The 20092-nt window shown below is 51.8% G+C and overlaps 1 protein-coding gene across 1 annotated transcript; it reads left to right on the forward strand.

Annotated features, from left to right (window-relative positions):
• The first annotated feature begins 333 nt into the window (after positions 1–333).
• On the forward strand, positions 334–20015 carry DPP9 (dipeptidyl peptidase 9). The gene is made up of 21 exons (XM_058041045.1): positions 334–397; positions 2151–2238; positions 4808–5061; positions 7674–7786; positions 8479–8652; positions 9252–9420; positions 9583–9696; positions 9947–10075; positions 10554–10615; positions 11132–11232; positions 12567–12744; positions 12924–13089; positions 13171–13250; positions 15031–15183; positions 15330–15465; positions 16203–16348; positions 16871–17017; positions 17153–17305; positions 17776–17918; positions 18206–18317; positions 18706–20015. Exons 2-21 carry the CDS (start codon positions 2183–2185, stop codon positions 18796–18798), a joined length of 2679 nt encoding a protein of 892 aa, XP_057897028.1. The 5' UTR covers positions 334–397; positions 2151–2182; the 3' UTR covers positions 18799–20015.
• The last annotated feature ends 77 nt before the right edge of the window (positions 20016–20092 follow it).

Genomic DNA, 20092 nt, shown 5'->3' on the forward strand with positions numbered 1-20092 from the left:
TCCACGGTCTGGATGACAAAGTGACTATCGGCCACAGGTTGGACTGGATGACCTCAGAGAGCTTTTCCGACACCTAACGTGTTCATTTTCTAACAGCTCCCTACTCCCGCAGGCATCTCCCCCCCGCTAGAGGCACTGGTTCCTCCCGTGCCGCCCGGGCGCGCTCCCGCCGCCGCCGCCGCCGCGCGCGCGCGCGCTCCCGCCACTTCCGCCGCCGGGTGAGAGGTCGCGCCGTGGCCGCCGCCGCCCCCGCGCCCCCGTTTCCGGGGCTGCCCCGCGCCCGGGCCATGGAGCGGCACTGACGGAGCCGCCGCCGCCCCCTCCCTCCCCCGCCCTCCCTCCCGCGCAGGAGCCGCCCCCACCCCCGCCCGGCACGGGGAGCTCGCCGCGCCCCGCGGTGAGTGAGGAGGGGAGGGGGGGATGGCGCGGACCGAGGGTCCCGCCCCGGCACGGGCATGGCTGGGTGGGGCCCGCGCCCGTGAGGGGCGGCTGAGGCGGGCGGGGAGCGCTTACCCGCCCCGTGGGCCGCATCCCCGCTGCCCGGGGCGGGGGGTGCCCGGTGGGTGCGGGGTTTGCCCCTTCCGTGGGTTCTTTCCCCCCTAAGGCATGGCGGCGGCCTCTCCTTGCCCCGGGGGGCGTTTGCTCGCCCGGCTTGGGCCCAGGCCTGGCCCTCGGGGGGTTTGCAGTTCAATCTCCCCGCAGCTGCCCATGGATGGGGTGTTGGGGGGTCCCTGCCCTTGGAGGGGGTCCCGTGTGCCCCCAGCAGCCCCCGCTGGGCGCAGGAGGGTGAGGGGCTGCTCGCTGCCCTTGCACGGGAAGGAGCCGTGAGGGACACGAGGGGCACAGGATGCTCCATCCCCGGGGGTTCCCCCTCTCTGCCGTCCCGAATCCCGGCCTTTCCTCTGCACCAAGGGCAGAGCTCCCGGCGAGAGCTGCAGAGGGACACGGGCTGCTGGCAGCCTTTGCCAGAGCTCATCCCTCGCTGGAGAAATCTCCGCAGCTTTATCCCACCCTCGCTGCTTTAATTTTTGGAGATCTTAAAGCTCCCGGCCACGTTGTAAGGGCTCCTGTAGGTGACTCTGTTCCTGTGTTCTGTTGGCTCTTCCCGAATGATTCACGCTGGTTCCTGATCTCTTTTGTGTATTTTGCTCATTTTCTTTTTTTTTTTCCCTGGTTCGAGACTTTACCGTTCCTTCCCTGTGTGAAATGCGTGATCTGGGCTGGGTGCAGTGAGGGTTCAGATGTTCCTCAGAGTCATTCAAATCACAGAGCAGCCGAGCCTGGCAGGACCTGGGGAAGTCTCTGGTCCAGCCCCTGCTCAAGGCAGGGTCAGCTGGGAGATCAGCCCAGGTTACTCAGCATTCCTGAGCATCGCTGCCGTGCCTGCATCAAAAACTGCCCTAAAACTGCTGAACGCTGCTGCTTCCTCCCTCTCTGCTCTCCTCTGCAGCAGAGGGGTTTCTTTGTGAGGCTTTGTCTCTCCTGGTCCCCTGTGAGTTTACTTTTGGTGGAGAAGTGGCTGTTTGGGGAGAGCAGGAGCCTCAATAAAGGGCGCTGCCGGGTCTTGAGTGTGTCTGTGATTCAGAGGCAAAGACCTTTGTACTTGGGGAGACAGGACAGCAGTGAAGTGCCTTCCTGTGCTCCTGGAGAGCAGATGGGTGTGGGGAGCCAGGCTGGCAGCAGGCTGAGGCACAGGGCATTCAGGCTTGGAAGATGAATGTGGGTTTTATGTCCCAGGTGGGACTGTGACCCTCTGGCTTATGCTGTGTCCTTTGTTTGCCTCTTCCCTCTAAGTGTATGGACCAGACCTCTGTTTTATCAGGTTTTAGTACCTGATACTTGCAAGAATTCCAGGATTTTGGGAAGGGGATGACAGAAAGGTTCAATACTCAAGATTCTCAGATTTTAAGAATTTTCTGGGGAGGAGCGAGGCACACCACAGAGTGCACTGGGCCTCATTGTTCAGATGAAGTCTCTCAGATTTATCAGGGCTGTTCAAACCCAGGCTGTGCTGGCAGAACAGATTTGGACCACAGAATGAAACCCAAGGATTTATTTGTGCCTCCCCACCCAGCTGGAAATGTGACCTATGGAAGATGCTTGTACCCAGCAGCTGTGTGAAATCTCCTTTCTCCCCTCTTCCTCCCCAGTTTGCTGTCCTGCCCAGCTCTCTGAGTAGTTAATGCAGAAGATAAAGAGGGTTCGTCTGGAAAACGAGACTGCAGGAAGTTGGAGAAGGTACGTCCAGGCCCCCGTGTGGCCTCTGTGTGCTGTGGGACAGAGCTGCCATCACCTCTGTCCTGAGGGGAGCCCCATCTGTCCAGCCAGGATCTGTGAGGCAGGAAGTGACTCAGGACCATAACTTGTTTCACTCACTGCCAATATCGAGATTTACGGTTTTCCTGGGTTCTGATTTCCCACCTGTGCTTGTTGTCCCCTCCAGACTGACACCTCGCCCAGAGGTGGCTCACCCACCTCACCTGACAGGGCACAAAGGGCATTAAAACAGCCCCAAGGGGCAGCTCCATGCTTTTGGGAGTGCAGAGAGCAGTGTTCCTGCAACAGCTCTGAGTCACCTCAGTCCCTGCCCCGGCGTGGGCCTCTCCAGCAAGGTGGAAATCTTCTGTGTGCCATTGCTGCCTGTCTTATGATGGCTAATAACTGGTGTCTTGATCCACTCACGTTTGAGTAATGTAATCCCCAAATCTGCTCTGAGATAAGTTACTCCATGCACTTATTTACTTACATACATGGTGTTGCCAAACACTGACTATGACTTTTTCCAGAGGTGGCTGTAGTGACAGAGGCAGAAATCTGAGTTTCCTTTTACTCTCTATCATGCCAGAACCTGTTTTAGGAGATTTTTTTCCTTCCAGTGGGAGGTATCCACTAGATACCTCCCTTTGGAATTAGATGATCATTAAGGTTGTTTCCAGTTTAAACCATTCTGTGGTTTTGTGAGAATCCACCGAGCTGCAGCAGTGCCAGTGGTAACTCCCAACACTGCCACCTCAGTTTGTGTGGTGGCTGCTGTGCTTATCCCACTTCCCCTCTCCATTCTGGTGTGGAAATCACCAGGATGAGAACACCAGGGGATTTTTTCCCTTCTAGTGGGAGGTATCCCTGCCCATGGCAGAGGTCTGGAATTAGATGATCATTAAGGTTGCTTCCAGTTTAAACCATTCTGTGATTTTATGAGAATCCACCAAGCTGCAGCAGTGCCAGTGGTAACTCCCAACACTCCCTCCTCAGTTTGTGTGGTGGCTGCTGTGCTTATCCCACTTCCCCTCTCCATTCTGGTGTTGAAATCACCAGGATGAGAACAGTGCCAAGCTTAGAGCTGTGCTGTTCACATGATAAAATCATGGCAGTATATTTTGGAAGGGGCTCCAGGCTCCAGTTCAGCTGGGGACAGGTACCAGTATCACATCTGTGGATTGGTTTTAAAGGTTAAACTTGCACTTGTGAGGAGCCAGCCTGGCTGAGTGAGATGGATTCATCAGCTGGGTGAGAGTTACCCAAGGGCCAGGCTTTGTGAGCTAAAGCCAGAGTATTTAACTGAGTTGACCTGCAGTGGGATGGGGTTGGGAGAATTGCTCTCAGTTTATGGATTTCCATGGTCTTTCTGTCATGTGTTTCTGACAGGCAGCACTTCTGCCTTCAGATGTGATTTTAGCTGCTGCAGTGGAGAGCCTGGATACAGGCAGAGGCCACAGACACAGTGTCTTAAAACATCCCACATCTCTTTTGTGGTTTCACTTGGGCTTCCTGCCTGCCTTTGATTGGAAAATACTCCTCTTTATCCATTTTCAAGCTGTGGATTTACTGCTGGGCGGTAGGTACCAGGAGTACCTGCAGAATTATTTTGGGATCTTGTTCTTGTGTTACTATTGGCACATTTTGTACAATTTTGGGACTTAGGAGTCTGAGGAGATGTTACATTTTCAGCCCTTGCACAGGGCTGATTCTGTTTCCTTGGAGCAAAATTATCCAAGCTAATTTTGTCCAGTAAACTGAAGTTCTTCTGAAATTCTCTGTGACATTCTTTCAGGTGCCTCTTGGAGGGACAGCCTGCCTCTCAAGTGGGGTGTCAGAAACAGGTTTCCCTAGTCCTCAGCTCATTCCTGCTTTGCAGTGGATGACATCACTGACCTTGGGCAAGTCTGTGGGTCCACCTCACCTCAAATTAACATTTGTGTTAATGTGGAGGTGGTTCTTATCCTCTCCTTCCACACCTGCCCACTTGGAAATCTCTGAGGAATGTGTGCCACGTTTCTCAGGGTACAGCCAGGGTCTGCTCCTGCTGCCTTCTCTCTCTTAGCAAAGCACTTGCACCTTTTTTTCCTGATTTCCCATCTCTCTTACATCATTCCTGCCTCAGTATCTCCTCAGGTAAGTGAATGGGTCTGAACCTCTCTCCCCAGGTGATGGGCAGGTTTTCCTTTGGGATAGGAAGAGGATTCCACTTCCATGGTCTCACAGGGCAGGAGTTTGTGTCTTTATGATAGCTCATAGCTTTGATGACATACCCATCCGAATTCCTGGAGTGGTTTTCCTTTGAGTCAAGCTGCCTGTTGTCTGCACCAGAATCTGCTGCTTGAGCTTCCTTTAACAGCTTATTCCAGAGCCAGCCCTGGGAGAGGCAGTTCTCTGAGGTCAATATCTTCATTTACAGGATTCCATATGGGATGGGAAATGGACTTTTCCTTTCAGTGTGTTTAAAATGAATCCTTGAGTGCAGAGAATCGCAGAGATCTGTAGTTTAAGGAGCACCTGCTTGATTTTAAGGCTCAATTCTCTCCCTCAGTTTTTTGCCCAGTTCTGAAGGAGAAGCAAGGATGACTGCAGTGGACACGCTCTCAGACAGCTCCGAAGTGGTCGAGATGGAGGATGTGCCTTCCCAATTCCAGGTGCAAAAGCATTCTTGGGATGGGCTGCGTGACATTATTCACAGCAGCAGGAAGTACTCGGGCATGATAGTGAACAAAGCTCCCCATGATTTCCAGTTTGTCCGGAAAACAGAGGAGTCCAGCCCACACTCTCACCGCCTCTACTACCTGGGTAAGCCTCGTGCCAGCACCAGGGGAACCTGGGGCTCTTCCAAACTCAGCAGGAAAGGGGAGGGGAGGGATGGGATGGGAGAGACCTCCCCTGTGAGATTTGGGAACTGAGATTGGCTGACGTGGCTCAGGGCCTGCGGGATCAGCCTGGGACTGAGCAGGGACTCTCCGGTCCCAGACAAGCCTCAAACACAGGGATCAGCTGTGACAAGGGGAAGTGTTGGCCAGCAGCACTTCTGTGTGCTTTGTCACTTTGTCACGCAGGGGATGGGCCAAGAGAAGGGACTATCTCGTGCCTCTGTAGCCTGGGAGAAGTGGGATTTATTTGCTTCATCAACCAGACTGACTTTCCAAGAAATTCGCTGGCAGTAATGACTAATTACATGTTGCAACATATTAATGGCAGGGTGGTGTGTCTTGCTGTATTAGGTATCATGAAGGTAGGATGCTCTCAAGAGCAGGGAAGAAAATTGAGCTGGGAATGAGCTGGCATTTCCCAGAGAAATATCCCTTTCCTTCAGTGGGACTGAAAGCAGAATTCTGTGTTGTACAGGTCCCTTGTTACAGATGGAGCCACGATGTAATTAGTGACAGAGTTGTTGGATTTTAGTAACTGCTGGATCATTTTGTGGCTGGTAACCTGGGAAATTTTATAGACTATAAAGAGTTTGTTGTGCTTTGGGGCATGAGCTGATCATTACTGGGCCAGTACAAAAATTGCCAGATGTGCAACTCTGTGCAGTTACTGCTGCCCTGAAGTGACCCTGCTGTTCTTCCTCTTTTTCCAGGTTTTGAGTGGAGGTCACTGTAGGATGCTGGATGTGAGGGACTGATTTGTGTTGTCACTAAGCAGCTCCTGTGTGTCAGTGACTTGATTTGTGTAGTTCTCATAAATTCTTGGGACACAAGTGCTGCTCTGAAGGGCAGGATCCAGAACTGGCATATTTTTCTTGTCAAGTCTGAGCAGTGAGGCTTGATTTAAAGCTTGAATGTGTTTCCAGTTCACTTTCATACTGGTTTTGATCTAGATGATTAAAGAACTAAGTGGCTAATTTAAAATTTTTTTTTAATGTTCTGTTGTATGAAATGGCAACCAAACCAGCTACTGGGTGGTTGGTGTTCTGCCAGGGTGTGACTGTTCAGGAGCCAGAACCAGGAATGAGGATACACGAGTGCCTTTTCAGTGTTTCCTTCCTTAAGGAATTGTACAGGGCTTAGAGCAGATTAATCCCTCAGTTAAGATCAGCATCAGCCAGGTAATCCCAGGGTACCTCTGTTCAGATGTCCCTAATAAAGGGGAAATGCTGATTTAAATGCTGATTCTTTTCCATAATAAATGGACACTCCCAGGGATGGGGCAGCCACAGCTTCTCTGGGCAGCCTGTAAGTTCACAAGTGTTTAACTCAGTGTGCTGTTACTGCCCCAGCATGAAATAACATTTTAAAGTGTTTAAATAAAACTGAGCAATGGATGGAGAGTCCTGATGAACTTTGCTGTAGGGTTGAATATTTCATTTGGAAGCAAAGTAAACTGTCTTTTGGGGAGGAAGGCAATATTTTCCTTGTAAATGCCAATTGATTGTAGTCAGCCTGAGGTCATTGGAGAAAGTTTGAACATAAGGGGAAGGGAAGTCCAGGTCACATTTGCCTCAGTGTCAGATGTGAGTGTCCAGCCATTTGTTCCTCTCTGCAGTTTTTCCTGCATGGCCATCCTCAATCATTCCTGGGCCATCCCCACAGAGTTTTGTGTTGTATCGTGGCAGATGCTGCTTATGTTAAACACCACATGCTCAGCACTTTGGTGTTCCTGGATCTCTGAGGATTACATCTTCACATATTGCTCTGCTTCCTGAGCACTTATTAATATTTCAGTTTTAATTTGAAGTAACTACTGCTGGGTCAGCCAGCTCAGAAATCTCTCTGTTCTGCCCAGAACATGTGCAGAGCGGGCAGTATCAGGGCACAGATCCCTGTGTGAATTTCTGATCCAGGGAGTCTCTGCAGCATAAGTAGAGGGCAAGTTCATGGTCTTTGTTTTGGTGGAAGCTGTCAAAATCACAAGTCAGGATATTTGATGGTTGTTTTGGAAGTTGGATTAAGGCCAGGAGCTCATTTGATAACCGCAGTCAAAGGCTTATGTAAAATGACAAGGTCTTTTGACTCTGTAGGATACTGTTTCACATTTGAATGGGCTCTCTGGGGCTTCCAGGCTTTTCCTTCCCCCCTTGCAAGCTGCTGCCTTGGCCTGAATCAGGTCCCTGTAGCAAATTTCTGTATGAGAAGTGTGGAGGGTAATGTTGAGTCACCCATTCAGGGAGTGGTGCTCTTAGAGTGGAGCTGGAGCATGGGAGGACAGGGACAGAGGGGAAAGTTGGACCTAAAACATTCTGGAGAGGTGGGGTAGTGTTACATCTTGCTTAGGAAAATCCCAAACAAATCAAAATCTAAGTGGTTTAGATGTTATTCGGGGATTGATCTGGGAGCTGCTTGGGAAGGAATATGGGTAAAGGTCTCTGGGCAGCCCCAGCCCCTGTTTCCAGACTTGTGTTTGAATTTGCTCTTTGTACTGGCTAATTCATCTTGAGTAGGATGATGCTTTTGTCCTCCTGACAGGAATGCCATATGGTAGCAGAGAGAATTCCCTTCTTTACTCAGAGATTCCCAAAAAGGTACGGAAGGAGGCCTTGCTGCTCTTGTCCTGGAAACAGATGCTGGATCACTTTCAGGTAAGCCAGAGTGGGGAGAGCCTGGGGAAACCGGGTGATGCTGTGGTGGGGACATCTGTGTGGTGTCTGTCATCCTTCCTGCTTTTAAAATGTTGGGAAAGTTGAGTTTAAATTGCTGCTTCTGCCTTACACTGCTGTGAGTGCACCAGGAAGGGAGGGAACTTTCCCCTCCCTGTTTCAGTATCTTCGTGTCCTTTGTCACTGGCAGCATTGCAGGGTGTTGGTCTTTTCAGCCCTGCTTAAAAAGTTCCTGGTGGAACAGAATTTGTCTGCCTTGACCCCATTTGGGCTGCGAGTTCTCTCCAGGGTAATTCAAGATCCCGGAAGAACTTTTGTTTGCAGTGTCTGACATGGAAACTGTTTGTGAAGGCTGCAGATAACGTCATTAAGTTAATTGGTTACATCTGATTTGCATAAGCAGAGCAAGCGCAGCTGTTCTCACTTCATGCTGAAGTGCCAACTGTAGAACTGAGAGATTCACAGCTCAGCCCTCCTCTAGAGGGGGATTTGGGGGGTTTGGGGGGTTTAGGCCTCCTGGACCCCACAGCTGCAGCGTGGAGTACAGGAATTGGGCAGCTGTACCCTGACACTGCTGCCTGTTTGAGCTGGGGTGCTGTGACAGGCTCAGAGCACTCCTGTGAACGTTCCTCACCTTGCAGATCCTTTCAGATATTCCTTTCCTTCACTTCTAGGCAACCCCTCACCACGGGATGTATTCCAGAGAGGAGGAGCTCTTGAGGGAGCGCAAGAGGCTGGGAGTCTTTGGGATAACATCCTATGATTTCCACAGTGAGAGTGGCCTGTTCCTCTTCCAGGCCAGCAACAGCCTCTTCCACTGTCGAGATGGGGGCAAGAATGGCTTCATGGTGAGTCTGCCAGGGATTGATTTCATGGGCTCCCCTCAAAGGGCTTGGTGGTTTGGATTGGAGATGGCTGCACGTGGAATCCCAGGCTGGATTGGGGTGGAAGGGACCTTAAAGCCCATCCCAGTGTCACCTCCTGCCGTGGGCAGGGACATCTTCCACTATCCCAGGGTGCTCCAAGCCCCATCCAGCCTGGCCTTGGACATTGCCAGGGATCCAGGGGCAGCCACAGCTGCTCTGGGCACCCTGTGCCAGGGCCTGCCCACCCTTACAGGAGGTTCTCCTGGAAGAACTTTTTCTCCTGGAAGAACTTCATGCACTGCAAGGCTCTGAGGTCTTCTCCAGTGAACATTCCCAGCTCTCCCAGCCTGGCTCCAGAGGGGTTTCAGCCTTGGAGCATCTCTGTGGCTCCTCTGGACCTGCTCTAGCCGGTCCACATCTTCCACATCTTCATCCCTTTGGTTGTGGTGACTGCTCTTGTGTCCTGTCAGGGCCACATTTGCCATCATCCCCTGGGCTGTGCTGCTGTGTCTGTTTTAGGCTTTGTCTCTGCAGAGCTGGGAGCTGATGTGGCACCCAGCTCTGTGTGTCTCTTGCCACAGGTGTCTCCAATGAAGCCTCTGGAGATCAAGACCCAGTGCTCAGGGCCACGGATGGATCCCAAAATCTGCCCTGCTGACCCAGCCTTCTTCTCCTTCATTAACAACAACGACCTGTGGGTGGCAAACATCGAGACGGGCGAGGAGAGGCGGCTGACATACTGCCACAAAGGTGTGGGGCTCCCTCCAGCCCAGAGGGACTTCCCTGGGGAATCTCTGCAACACCCCCATTCCTGGCTTATTTCTTACAAGTGCATTTGTCTTTTGGGTCAGCGTTTTCCAAGGACATGTAAATGCAAAATGCCAATGCTGTCTGGTCTTTGTTCCTCTCCAGGTTTATCCAATGTTCTGGATGACCCCAAGTCTGCTGGTGTGGCCACTTTTGTCATTCAGGAGGAGTTTGATCGGTTCACGGGCTATTGGTGGTGTCCCACAGCTTCCACAGAAGGTCAGTCACTGTTCTGCTCATCAAACCCTGGCATGTGGCTGCTGCCTCTGGCTAGGAATGAGGTTCTGAGCATGATTTTCCTGGGGAGATCACCTGAAGGAACAAAGCACTGAGGGGATTATAATTGTGCAGTGTTTGCAGGTGGTCACTCAGAGCTGGGGCTGTGCAGGTGTTCCCTCTGCACCAGTGCTCCAGGCAAGGCAGAAACAGCAGGAAATGCTGTTGTAAACATTCCTGCTCTCTGTCCCAGGTTCAGAGGATTTGAAAACACTGCGGATCCTGTATGAGGAAGTTGATGAGTCAGAGGTGGAGATAATTCATGTTCCTTCACCTGCCTTGGAGGAGAGAAAAACAGATTCCTATCGGTACCCCAGGACAGGTGGGTGAAACACGTGGGGCTGCTGAGGCAGCTCTGGACTCCTGCTGGAATCAGCACTGGAATTGGGGCTATAAACTCTGCATCATTAATCTGGGCACTTACTGGGATGTAGAAAGTTGTAAAAGTTGGGACTTAATTGACTCTCTGATCCCAAAATCTGCTGCAAGAAAGGCTGAACTTTAAATCCCTGCCCTAAATGAAAGGATTGCTGAGGAAGTGGAATATATCTGGTGGTAAATTGTGGAATCCATTCTGAATCCCATCTTTCCTCTCCCTCCTGGGAACATGCACAGCCAGCAAGGGAAGGCAAAGCAAACTGTTCCCATTCCCAGAATGACTCTGGTGTTTGCTCACATGCATGTTTGATATTTGTAAATTCACACAGAGCAGGGGCAGATCCCCTTTAGAAGCTGTGTTTTGTGTTACCACAGAATGTTCAGCTTGATCATCTTGGTGTTTTTTCACTTCTTCTCTGCAGGCAGCAAAAACCCCAAGATTACATTGAAACTGGCAGAATTTAAAACAGACAGCAAGGGTAAGGTAAGTGATAACTCAGAAAGGGACATTGCACAGGAGGGTTTTTGAAGCTCCCTAGAATTAAAACAAGGTCACAAAGAAATCCTAAATAGTGTTAGTCTGGGTTTTTTACTCTCTTGTAATAGCCGGATCTTTAATGTGTTTATCCAAGAAACAGAAAGACTTGAAAATGCTGACAAGAATCATTCTGGGGGAGATTCAGCTGGGAATGTGGAGGGAAGGGGGAATTGGGGCTTGCCTGGTGCACCATGGCAGACAGGAGGGCTGGAGCCAGGTCTAATCTGGGGCTTCAGTCCCTGCCTGTGTCCTTTCCTGTGGCTGCATGCCAAAATCATTTTGCTTTGAAGCTGTTTTTCCCTTCTCTTCCTGCTCTTTATAGCGAGGCTTGCTTCTCCTGGCTTGACCTTTGCTGATGCCAGTAGCTAACCTTCCTTGTTCTGCCATCTCCCTGAGCTTCCCTGGGAGAAGGGGATGAGCTCTGGTGCTCTGATTTGATGTTGGGCCTTGGTTTTGCTGCAGATTGTGTGTGCTCAGGACAAAGAGCTGGTGCAACCCTTTGCTGCCCTGTTTCCCACTGTGGAGTACATTGCCCGTGCTGGATGGACCCGGGATGGCAAATAGTAAGTTCATTTTCCTCCCAAAATAACTTTCCCAAGGGCTCCTCTGGTTGCAGACCCTTGACATGATTCTGCTGTGTTCATGACCTGGTTTTAAAGCCCTGAGTGCCAGAAATGGCACATGAATATTTGGCTTCTTCAGTGCTGTGACATCCTAAAAGTAGGAACGAAGCAGAGCAGAGTGACAGGCTGTGGGGTTTGTCACAACCAGAGTTAAATGACATTGATACAGTAAGTGGGCAGTGCTGGGGAATTCTTTGGAGCTGAAGATGTTTAACACAGGTACAGGGTGTTTCCTGCTGAACATGGGGGTGTTCTGTGGGCAGCTTTATCTTTGTTCATTGGCACAGTTTGGCCTGAGTCACAGAACAGGGTCTGTGGTGCCACATCCTTCATGCAGCATGTCCAAAGAGAAGGATTGCTCTGGGGCTGGCTGTGGCTCCAAATGGGATACACAGTCTTGCCTGAAGAGTTCCACAATTCACCCCAATCTGATTGAAATTTTAAAGTTCTTCATTTTCCCCTCCCAAGCTTGGCTGTTAACTGGTGTGTGTGCAGATTAAGTTAAGGTGACTTGGCTGTCTTTGAAGGTGGCATTCTGTAACTCATCATTAATTTTCTGCTCTGGAAAGGAAATTTAGAGAGCTTTCCAGCAGGTAATCCCAGAGGTGATTGTGATGTTCTGCACCAGAGCTTATCTAAATGTGCTGAATATCTCAGTTCCTGAAATCCTGCGGTGCTGGGGGAGAGCTGGCTCTTTTCAAATCTGTCTTTCATGATGAAACTCCCCTGGATGCACTCACAGGCCTTGGGGTGGCTGTGCTCTGCCATCTGTCATGCTGAGAGCTGCAGTGCAGCACCACTTCCAGGGACTCTCCTTGGAGGGGAGCAGGGCTGGGACTGAAGCAGCTCCTTCCCCTGGCACCCGTGTTGGGTCTGTGCCTCTCCCTGGCACAGCACGAGGAGGAGGCTGCAGACAGAGCTCTGGGAGGAGAGCTGGAACACAAACAGTGCTTCCTGGTGGAGGGGTGTCCAAGGAGGAGTTCCATTCTGGAGACAGGGCTGTGGTAGCAGTGCTCCCTTGGAGCAGGCACTGGCAGATCTGTCAGACATCTCGCCTGAGCGATACCCCTGTGAAATACCAGAGCTGTCTGGCAGTACGTGTGTGTTGGCACAGCTTCCAGGGGATTAGAAAGCAGCAGTGATGAGAAAAGCTTTGCATTCAGATGCCCAAATCCTTTCTGGCAGCGGGGGGAAGAAAGGGATGCATGTTCTGAGTGTTGGAAAGGGACCTCTATTCTGTGGTGCTGACATTCACCTCCGACTTCTTTCCCCAGTGCCTGGGCTATGTTCCTAGACAGACCTCAGCAGAGGCTCCAGCTAGTCCTTCTGCCTCCAGCACTCTTTATTCCAGTCCCAGAAAATGAGGAGCAGCGTGCTGAATTTGCCAAAACTGTGCCAGAAAATGTCCAGCCATTTGTGATCTATGAAGAAACCACTGATGTGTGGATAAATGTAAGAGGCTCAGGGCTGGGAGGAGAACACGGGCTGCCCCTTCCTGCCTTCCCTCCCCTCAGTTAACCATTCTCATGTTGATAGATGTCCAGTTAAGTCCTTGCTGTGGCAGCTTTGCTACTCAGTCCCAAATTTGGTGTTGAATAAATCACTGACAGGTTTCTCATCTTGTGTGGCAGGTTCATGACATCTTCTATCCTTTCATCCAGCCGGAGGGGGAGGAGGAAGAGCTCTGCTTTATCCGAGCCAACGAGTGCAAAACAGGGTTCTGTCACCTGTACAGGGTGACAGCAATCCTGAAGCCAGGCAGCCACGACTGGGTGCAGCCCTGTGTCCACAGTGAGGGTAAGGGCTGCAGCCCTGGGAGCTCCCCCTCTGTTGCCCTTTGGGGAGGGCAGTGATTGATGCTCGTGGTCTCTCTTGTAGATGATTTCAAATGTCCCATCAAGGAGGAGGTTGCTCTGACTGGTGGGGAATGGGAGGTGCTGGCAAGGCATGGATCCAAGGTAGGGGTTATTTTTATTCTCTTGCAGTGCTCAGCTCTGCATTGTCTGCCCCCAGTCCTGGCCTGAGTCCTCCCTTACGCCTGGGACCTGCTAGAACTGCTTAAGCTTCATTTTGTTGCTGTTTTTATTGCTGCCTCTGCTTCCCCCAGAAGTGCTGTAGGCCAGTGCACATGGATCTGATTGCCTTCTTAATCAGACTTCAGATTGCTCCTTAGGTAAATCCCAGGAGTGGGTCAGGCCATAAAAAAGGACACAAGTCTGAGGTTTAAGAGCAACAAAGAACCATTTTGTGGAGAAGCTGGGGATTGCTGCCTTTGCTGAGGCATTTTAACTCCAATGAGTTCTTGCAATGTGGAAATGTGTCCTGGCACTCAGAGTGAACTCTTGGTCTCCAGCTGATCCCTCAACAGAGCCTTTAGGAACAAGGCAGCTGGGGAATATAAAGCAATTTAGAATATGGAGAAGCTGTATCTGTTGTCCCTTGCAGAACAGCCAGAAATGAATTTTTATTAATCTTGTAGAAACCCAGTTTCATTTTTGCTTCAGGAATTAACTCCAAGTCTGATCTTTAACACTCCCAGGTGATTCTGTCAAAATAAAGACCTTGGCTGTTCATTTCCAATTAATCTGGATTTTCACTTCTCGCTTTTTAAAAGACCAACAGCTCCAAGCTTTTGGTTTCTGCTGCTTTTCCTCAATCTGCAATTAACCTGCTGTCCCTCCCCATGTGGATTCTCACTGTACATGCTGTTGATTTTGGCCACAGCTCTTCCCTGCATGTGTTATGGCTAAAATTGTGTTAGCAGCAATTATTTTGATGCATTTGTTGCTCCACAGGGCTCTGCCTGGTTTTCCTGGCCAATTGAGTTGGATGTTTTTCCCTTTGCTGTTCACAGGGGTCTTCAAACTGTGGGTTAGCCAGAAATAGCATTTGGAAGCTGTAAGGTGGAAAAACAGTTCAGTTACTGTTGCTGGATCAATGCAGGATTTAAAAGCTGTTGCCTCTGTTCCTGCCTGACTGGGTGGTTTTTAGAAAGAGCTTTATCTGGACAGTAAAACCTATTTTAATGTGTCTCAAAGTTTGGTGCTGAGAGCTGTTAGACTGGTCCTCCCACGAATGGGAATTCATTACCATGATGGCTGGAAAAAGGGACCTGTGTCTTTATAATCCAGCCATGCTGGCTGTGGCCAGGTGAGGGTTGGGCTCTTCTGCCAGGTGACAAGGGACAGGAGCAGAGGAAACAGCCTCACGCTGCTGCAGGGGGATTTAGGTTGGAGATGAGGGAAATGGCTGCACTGGAAAGGTGATTAGGAACTGGGACAGGCTGTCCAGGACAGAATCACCAACCCTGGAAATGTTCAGCAGGGTGTGGATGTGGCACCTGGGGATGTGGGTTAGTGATGAACACAGTGCTGCTGGGTTCATGCTTGATCTTGGAGGGTTTTTTCCATTTTCTAGATGATTCCATGGTTCTGCAAGAAGCCATATAAGCACAGAATGTTCCTTGTTAAGAGGATGGCTTCCTGTTAACCTGCAGGGAGCAAAGCCCAGCTTTTTATGCCCGTTAATAAGAAAATGTTTTGAGTCTTTAACAAAAGGGCTGAGGGACTGCTGTCTGTCACTGCATTGTGTTGTGTGCAGTTCTCCCAAGTGCTGTGTGTGTTCTCTGGCCTCCCAGCCCCCTGCCCTAAGCAGCCCTGTCATGGTCTGTGTGTGTTGTGGGCTGGCAGAGGAGCAGAGCTTGTCCCTGCCTGTCCCTGAGTCTCTCTCCTGGCACAGATCTGGGTCAATGAGGCCACCAAGCTGGTGTATTTCCAAGGCACCAAGGACACCCCGCTGGAGCACCACCTCTACGTGGTCAGCTACGAGTGTCCCGGGGAGATCATGCGCCTCACCACTCCAGGCTTCTCCCACAGCTGCTCCATGAGCCAGGTTTGTTGTTCCTTGCATTGATTCCTGACTGCCAGGGATCTAAGTGGGAATGGCAATGACTCGTGGCCAGTACCAAGTCCTGAGTGCTGCTCGAGACGTGGGCAGTGCAGCACCTCGTGCCCTGACTGTGCTGTGTTCCCTGGCAGAACTTTGACATGTTCATCAGCCACTACAGCAGCGTGAGCACTCCTCCCTGTGTGCACATCTACAAGCTCAGCGGCCCTGACGATGACCCTCTCCACAAGCAGCCCAGGTTTTGGGCCAGCATGATGGAGGCAGCCAGTAAGTCCTGGGGAGGGGGCAGTGAGAACTCCCAGCAGTGGCCAGGAGTGATGGGGAGGGAAGGGGTCTGGGTACCTTCACTCTGAGGGAAAGTGAATCATGTTATCTTGTGAGGGAGATACTTCTCATTTGACCAGAAAATGTTCTGTGGGCTTTTGATGTGTTTCACACCTGGAGCAAAAGTCCTGCTCTGGAATGTACAGAGTTGTGGGTGTGGTTTTGCTGTGGAATCACTGAATGATTTAGGTGAGAATAGACATTAAGGTCCATCCTGTGCTCATGCCCTGCCATGGACAGGGACATCTTCCACTAGTCCAGGTTGCTCCAAGCCCTGTTCAACCTGGCCTTGAGCACTTCAAGGTGCTTTTAATTTGTGATTTCTCTGAAGAGGGAAGGGACAAGTACCTGGGATACAGTGGCTGCTCCATTCTGCACTGCAGAAGGTTTAGGTACAGCTCACAGCAGCACCTGAACCCCTGCTGCAAACACATTGTCCCATCCCTGTTGTGGCACAGTGCCCATTGGAGAGCTCCCACCTGGTGAGGTTTTCCTGTGGAATCCCCTCCCTGTGCAGGCAGGTGGAGGCCGTGCTTCCCAGGGAGGGGCTTTGCTAAGCCTTGGCATGGTTTGGTGTGGAAGGAGGCCTGCTCAGGGTCACCTTTGGACAGGGCTGGCTCAGGGGGTGGGAGCAGAGGCTGCTCAGCCCCTCAGCACTGTGTGTGCCCCTCCTGCTGCAGGCTGTCCCCCCGACTACGTCCCCCCGGAGATCTTCCATTTCCGCACGCAGTCGGACGTGGAGCTCTACGGAATGGTCTACAAGCCCCACGATGTCCAGCCTGGCAAGAAACATCCCACGGTGCTCTTTGTCTATGGAGGCCCTCAGGTAAAAAGCCAGGGGAATGCTGGGGTCAGGGCTGGGGCTGCTGCCCAGGGCAGAGCTCTGTCAGTCATGCAGCAAGACTTGCACTTTGGGTAGCAGTGAACACTGTGATGGAATCATGAAATCATGGAATGGTTTGAGTTGGAGTCACCTTAAAGCCCATCCAGTCCCACCTGTGCCATGGGCAGGGACACCTTCCACTGTCCTAGGTTGTTCAGAGATCCAGCCTGGCCTGGACACATCCAGGGATGGGGCAGCCACAGCTTCTCTGGGCACCCTGTGCCAGGGCTTCACCACCATTACAGCAAAAAACTTCTTATAATATCTAATCTAAACCTACTCTTTCTGTCCCTGTGTTTGACCTCTGCTTCAAACCTCAGATGACTTTTCCAGCATGTGGTTTGATTTCTGTGGCTCTGATAGCTCGATGAGTGGCTGCTGTCCAGCTCAGGATCCTCCACTGACACAGGGAGGCATTGAAAGGCAGCTGCTGAGCTCTGAAACTCTTCCTCCCTCCTTGTGCAGGTGCAGCTGGTGAATAACTCCTTCAAAGGCATCAAGTACCTGCGGCTGAACACGTTGGCATCCCTGGGCTATGCTGTGGTGGTGATTGATGGGAGGGGATCGTGCCAGCGAGGCCTCAAATTTGAAGGAGCCCTGAAAAACCAAATGGTAACGTCCTCCTTGTGCTGGGGAATCTCTGTTTGTCCTTCCTAAGGGTTGTGGCTGCTCATTTCCTGGGTGTTTCTGTCTCGAGTTTCTAAATTTATCACATCCACTAAGATGAGCTTCATTTTTGCCTTTTAGGGTCAGGTGGAGATAGAGGACCAGGTGGAAGGTTTACATTATGTAGCAGAAAAATACGGGTTCATCGACTTGAGCCGGGTCGCCATCCACGGCTGGTCCTATGGGGGCTTTCTGTCCCTCATGGGGCTCATCTGTAAACCCAACGTCTTCAAGGTGAGCCTGCACCTTTGGGACACTTGGTTCTCACAGCTTCTGAACCTATTGGCAGCTGGAATTGGCATTTTGGTTTATTTGTGGTGGAAATGTCCCCCTGTCCTGCCTGCCTGGAGCTCCTGACTCCAGTCCTGTGTCCTGCTGCAGCTCATCCCTGGCTGGGGCTGGAGGAGGATGGCTCTGGGATGGGCCCCTTCCCAAGTGCCCAGCACAGTTTCTGGATCATTCACAACCCCTCCTTGCAGAGGGAAGGCCTTTAGTGCTGATGTGCAGGAATTTTCCCCGCTGTGACCACAAGAGGAACAGCAGGAGGAGGAATCTGGGCTGTGAGTGGGATTGCTGAAGGAGAATCCTGGTCTCAGTGACAGAACAGCCCAGAGCCTTTCTGCTGCCTCTCCAGGAAAGCAGGGGACACTTGGGCTGTTGAGCAGGCGCTAATGGAGGCTTGGTGGCACCTCTCTGTTTGACAGATTGCCATAGCAGGTGCCCCTGTCACCGTGTGGATGGCCTACGACACCGGCTACACCGAGCGCTACATGGACGTCCCCGAGAACAACCAGCAGGGCTACGAGGCTGGCTCGGTGGCACTGCACGTGGAAAAGCTTCCCAATGAGTGAGTACCCACCCCAGAGCTGCTCCTGGAGCTCTGCTCAGCGCCACAGGAATGGAAATGGAGGGGTTCTGATCTGCTTTAACTCGGCCACAGCACCCCCAGCCCCCCTGGCAGGGAGGGCTTGAGGCCCATGGCCACAGCCTGGCTCTGTTCTTGCCTGGGTTTGGCTTGTCCAGCTGGAAGCTCTTTGCTCAAACCCACTGCAGAGCTTTTATCTGGTGCCTCATTTGTGTTTTCCATCTGGTTTCTCATCCTGTTTCTTTCCTTATCTCTCCTCCCATATCCAGGCCAAATCGTTTGCTGATCCTCCATGGCTTTTTGGATGAAAATGTGCACTTTTTTCACACCAACTTCCTGGTATCGCAGCTAATCCGGGCTGGAAAACCTTACCAGCTGCAGGTAGGAGGGGCAGGAGTGGGGAGGGAAGTTCCCTGCTGTGTGTTCTGGGCATGGCAGGGGATGGAGGCAGATCCCCACATGCTGTTTGATGGTGGTGCCAGTGAACACCTCGCTGGACTCAGAGGAGGCCGGGAGGTGGCACTGTGGCTGTTCCGTGGCTGCCAGATGTGCCATGTGCAGGCAGAGCTGCTGCCCCGGGGCCTGGAACTTTCCTCCTCCATGAGCTGTTGTGTCCCACTTGGCAGGGGAGGCTGCAGTGAGGGAGGGGTGCTCCAGACCTTCCCTGGCATTATTTATCCTGGTGGAGACGGGATGGAGGCAGCAGGGCTGAGGGGAGGGGGCTCTGTGCCTGCTGAGTGACCAATGCCCCCTGTCTGCCCTGGCACAGATCTACCCCAACGAGAGACACAGTATTCGGTGCCCTGAGTCAGGAGAGCACTACGAAATCACGCTGCTGCACTTTCTACAAGAATACCTCTGAGAGCACGAGCCTCTGCAAACTGGACACTGACAGCTCACCTGCCCCGTGCCCTCCCGCTCCCCGGCAGCGTCCAACCCAGAGCACAAGGGGCTGAGTGCCCACGTCGGGCTGGGGATACCCCCAGGCCAGGGGGAAAAGCTGGAGGGCACCTTCCCTTTGGACAGTGCCACCTTCTCTCACTTTCCAAGCTGGAGGTCTGCTCCTGCTCGGCTGCTCGTCCTCCTCCTCTCCTCCAGCCTGGCTGTTCAACGCTTTTTTTGCTGCTACTCCCTCTCTCCTGGGAATCAATGGACAGTGGTCTGTGTCCCGAGGCTGAGGTTTGTGTCCATCTCTCTCTCCCCAATCCTTTTCCTCTTCCACTGCACCTGTGCAGTTCCCAAACTCTCACCTGCAAGAACTCAGTGCCTGTGTTGGAAACGGAAGAGCCGAATCAGAAGCTGCCTTAAGCCAGGAGTGCGAGGGAAGAGAACTACCTACTGCTTACCTGGGGATCTGCTCTGTGTCCTGGCCCTGCTGCCACACTGGAGCCCTGGGAGCTGAAGAGAGGTCTACAGAAGCATGCAACACTAGTCTTTTCTTTTTTATATCTGTCTATTTTCAAGTTTAAATTTGCAGAGCAGATGGAGGAAGTGGCCGGGGCCGGTAACGGCGCCCTCTGATCCTTCCTCTCATGGCCGCTCTCACTCAGAGTTGTGCCAACAGGTAGCACAGGCAGCTGGCTACAGCCAGAGCCTCTCTCCAGAGCTCACAGCAGCATTTGGGGTTTTGCAACACAAGATGGATGATATTTATGCAAATCCTCCCTCCCTCCGTTCTCTGTGCCGCCTCCTTGTCCCCTTGTCCTTCCCTGAGCTTTCCAATGTGCACTGAAATTGGCTGTGCTTCAGTTCTCTGCAGGTCAGTGACTGGTCCCCCTGCCCTGCCCGTCTACTCAGCAACGCTCTCTCCTGGTTTTTATTTACCTGGGCAACAGGAACTGCAGTTCTGGGGAGGGGGATTGAGCAATCACACCTCAGGGGAGCACATCCCCCCCTCAAGCCAAGGGTTCTGCCAGGGGCAAAACGAAAACACAAACAAAACCCACCCAAATGAACCACGTTGACTTGCCCTGGAGTATTTTAAGTGCGTATTATGAAAAGAAAATATTTTTATGGATTCTTATTCTTTTATAATTATGAGTGTAAGATGTAGCGACTCATTAAAATATTGGAAAGAGACGTGGTGGCTGCTTTGGAGGGGGAGGAGGAAGCAGCAGCTGCTGCCACAGCCAGAGCAGCTCTGCTGCAAGCCAAGT

Source organism: Melospiza georgiana, chromosome 26, assembly GCF_028018845.1.
Source record: "Melospiza georgiana isolate bMelGeo1 chromosome 26, bMelGeo1.pri, whole genome shotgun sequence".
NCBI lineage: Eukaryota > Metazoa > Chordata > Aves > Passeriformes > Passerellidae > Melospiza > Melospiza georgiana.

What these genes read in the sequence shown, in the direction of transcription:
- DPP9 (XM_058041045.1), top strand. Translation starts at nt 2,183, where the DNA reads ATGCAGAAGATAAAGAGGGTTCGTCTGGAAAACGAGACTGCAGGAAGT. An exon ending in TGGACCCGGGATGGCAAATA is followed by an intron (nt 11,233 to 12,566) that starts GTAAGTTCATTT and finishes TTCTTTCCCCAG; the next exon opens with TGCCTGGGCTATGTTCCTAG. An exon ending in TGGCAAGGCATGGATCCAAG is followed by an intron (nt 13,251 to 15,030) that starts GTAGGGGTTATT and finishes CTCCTGGCACAG; the next exon opens with ATCTGGGTCAATGAGGCCAC.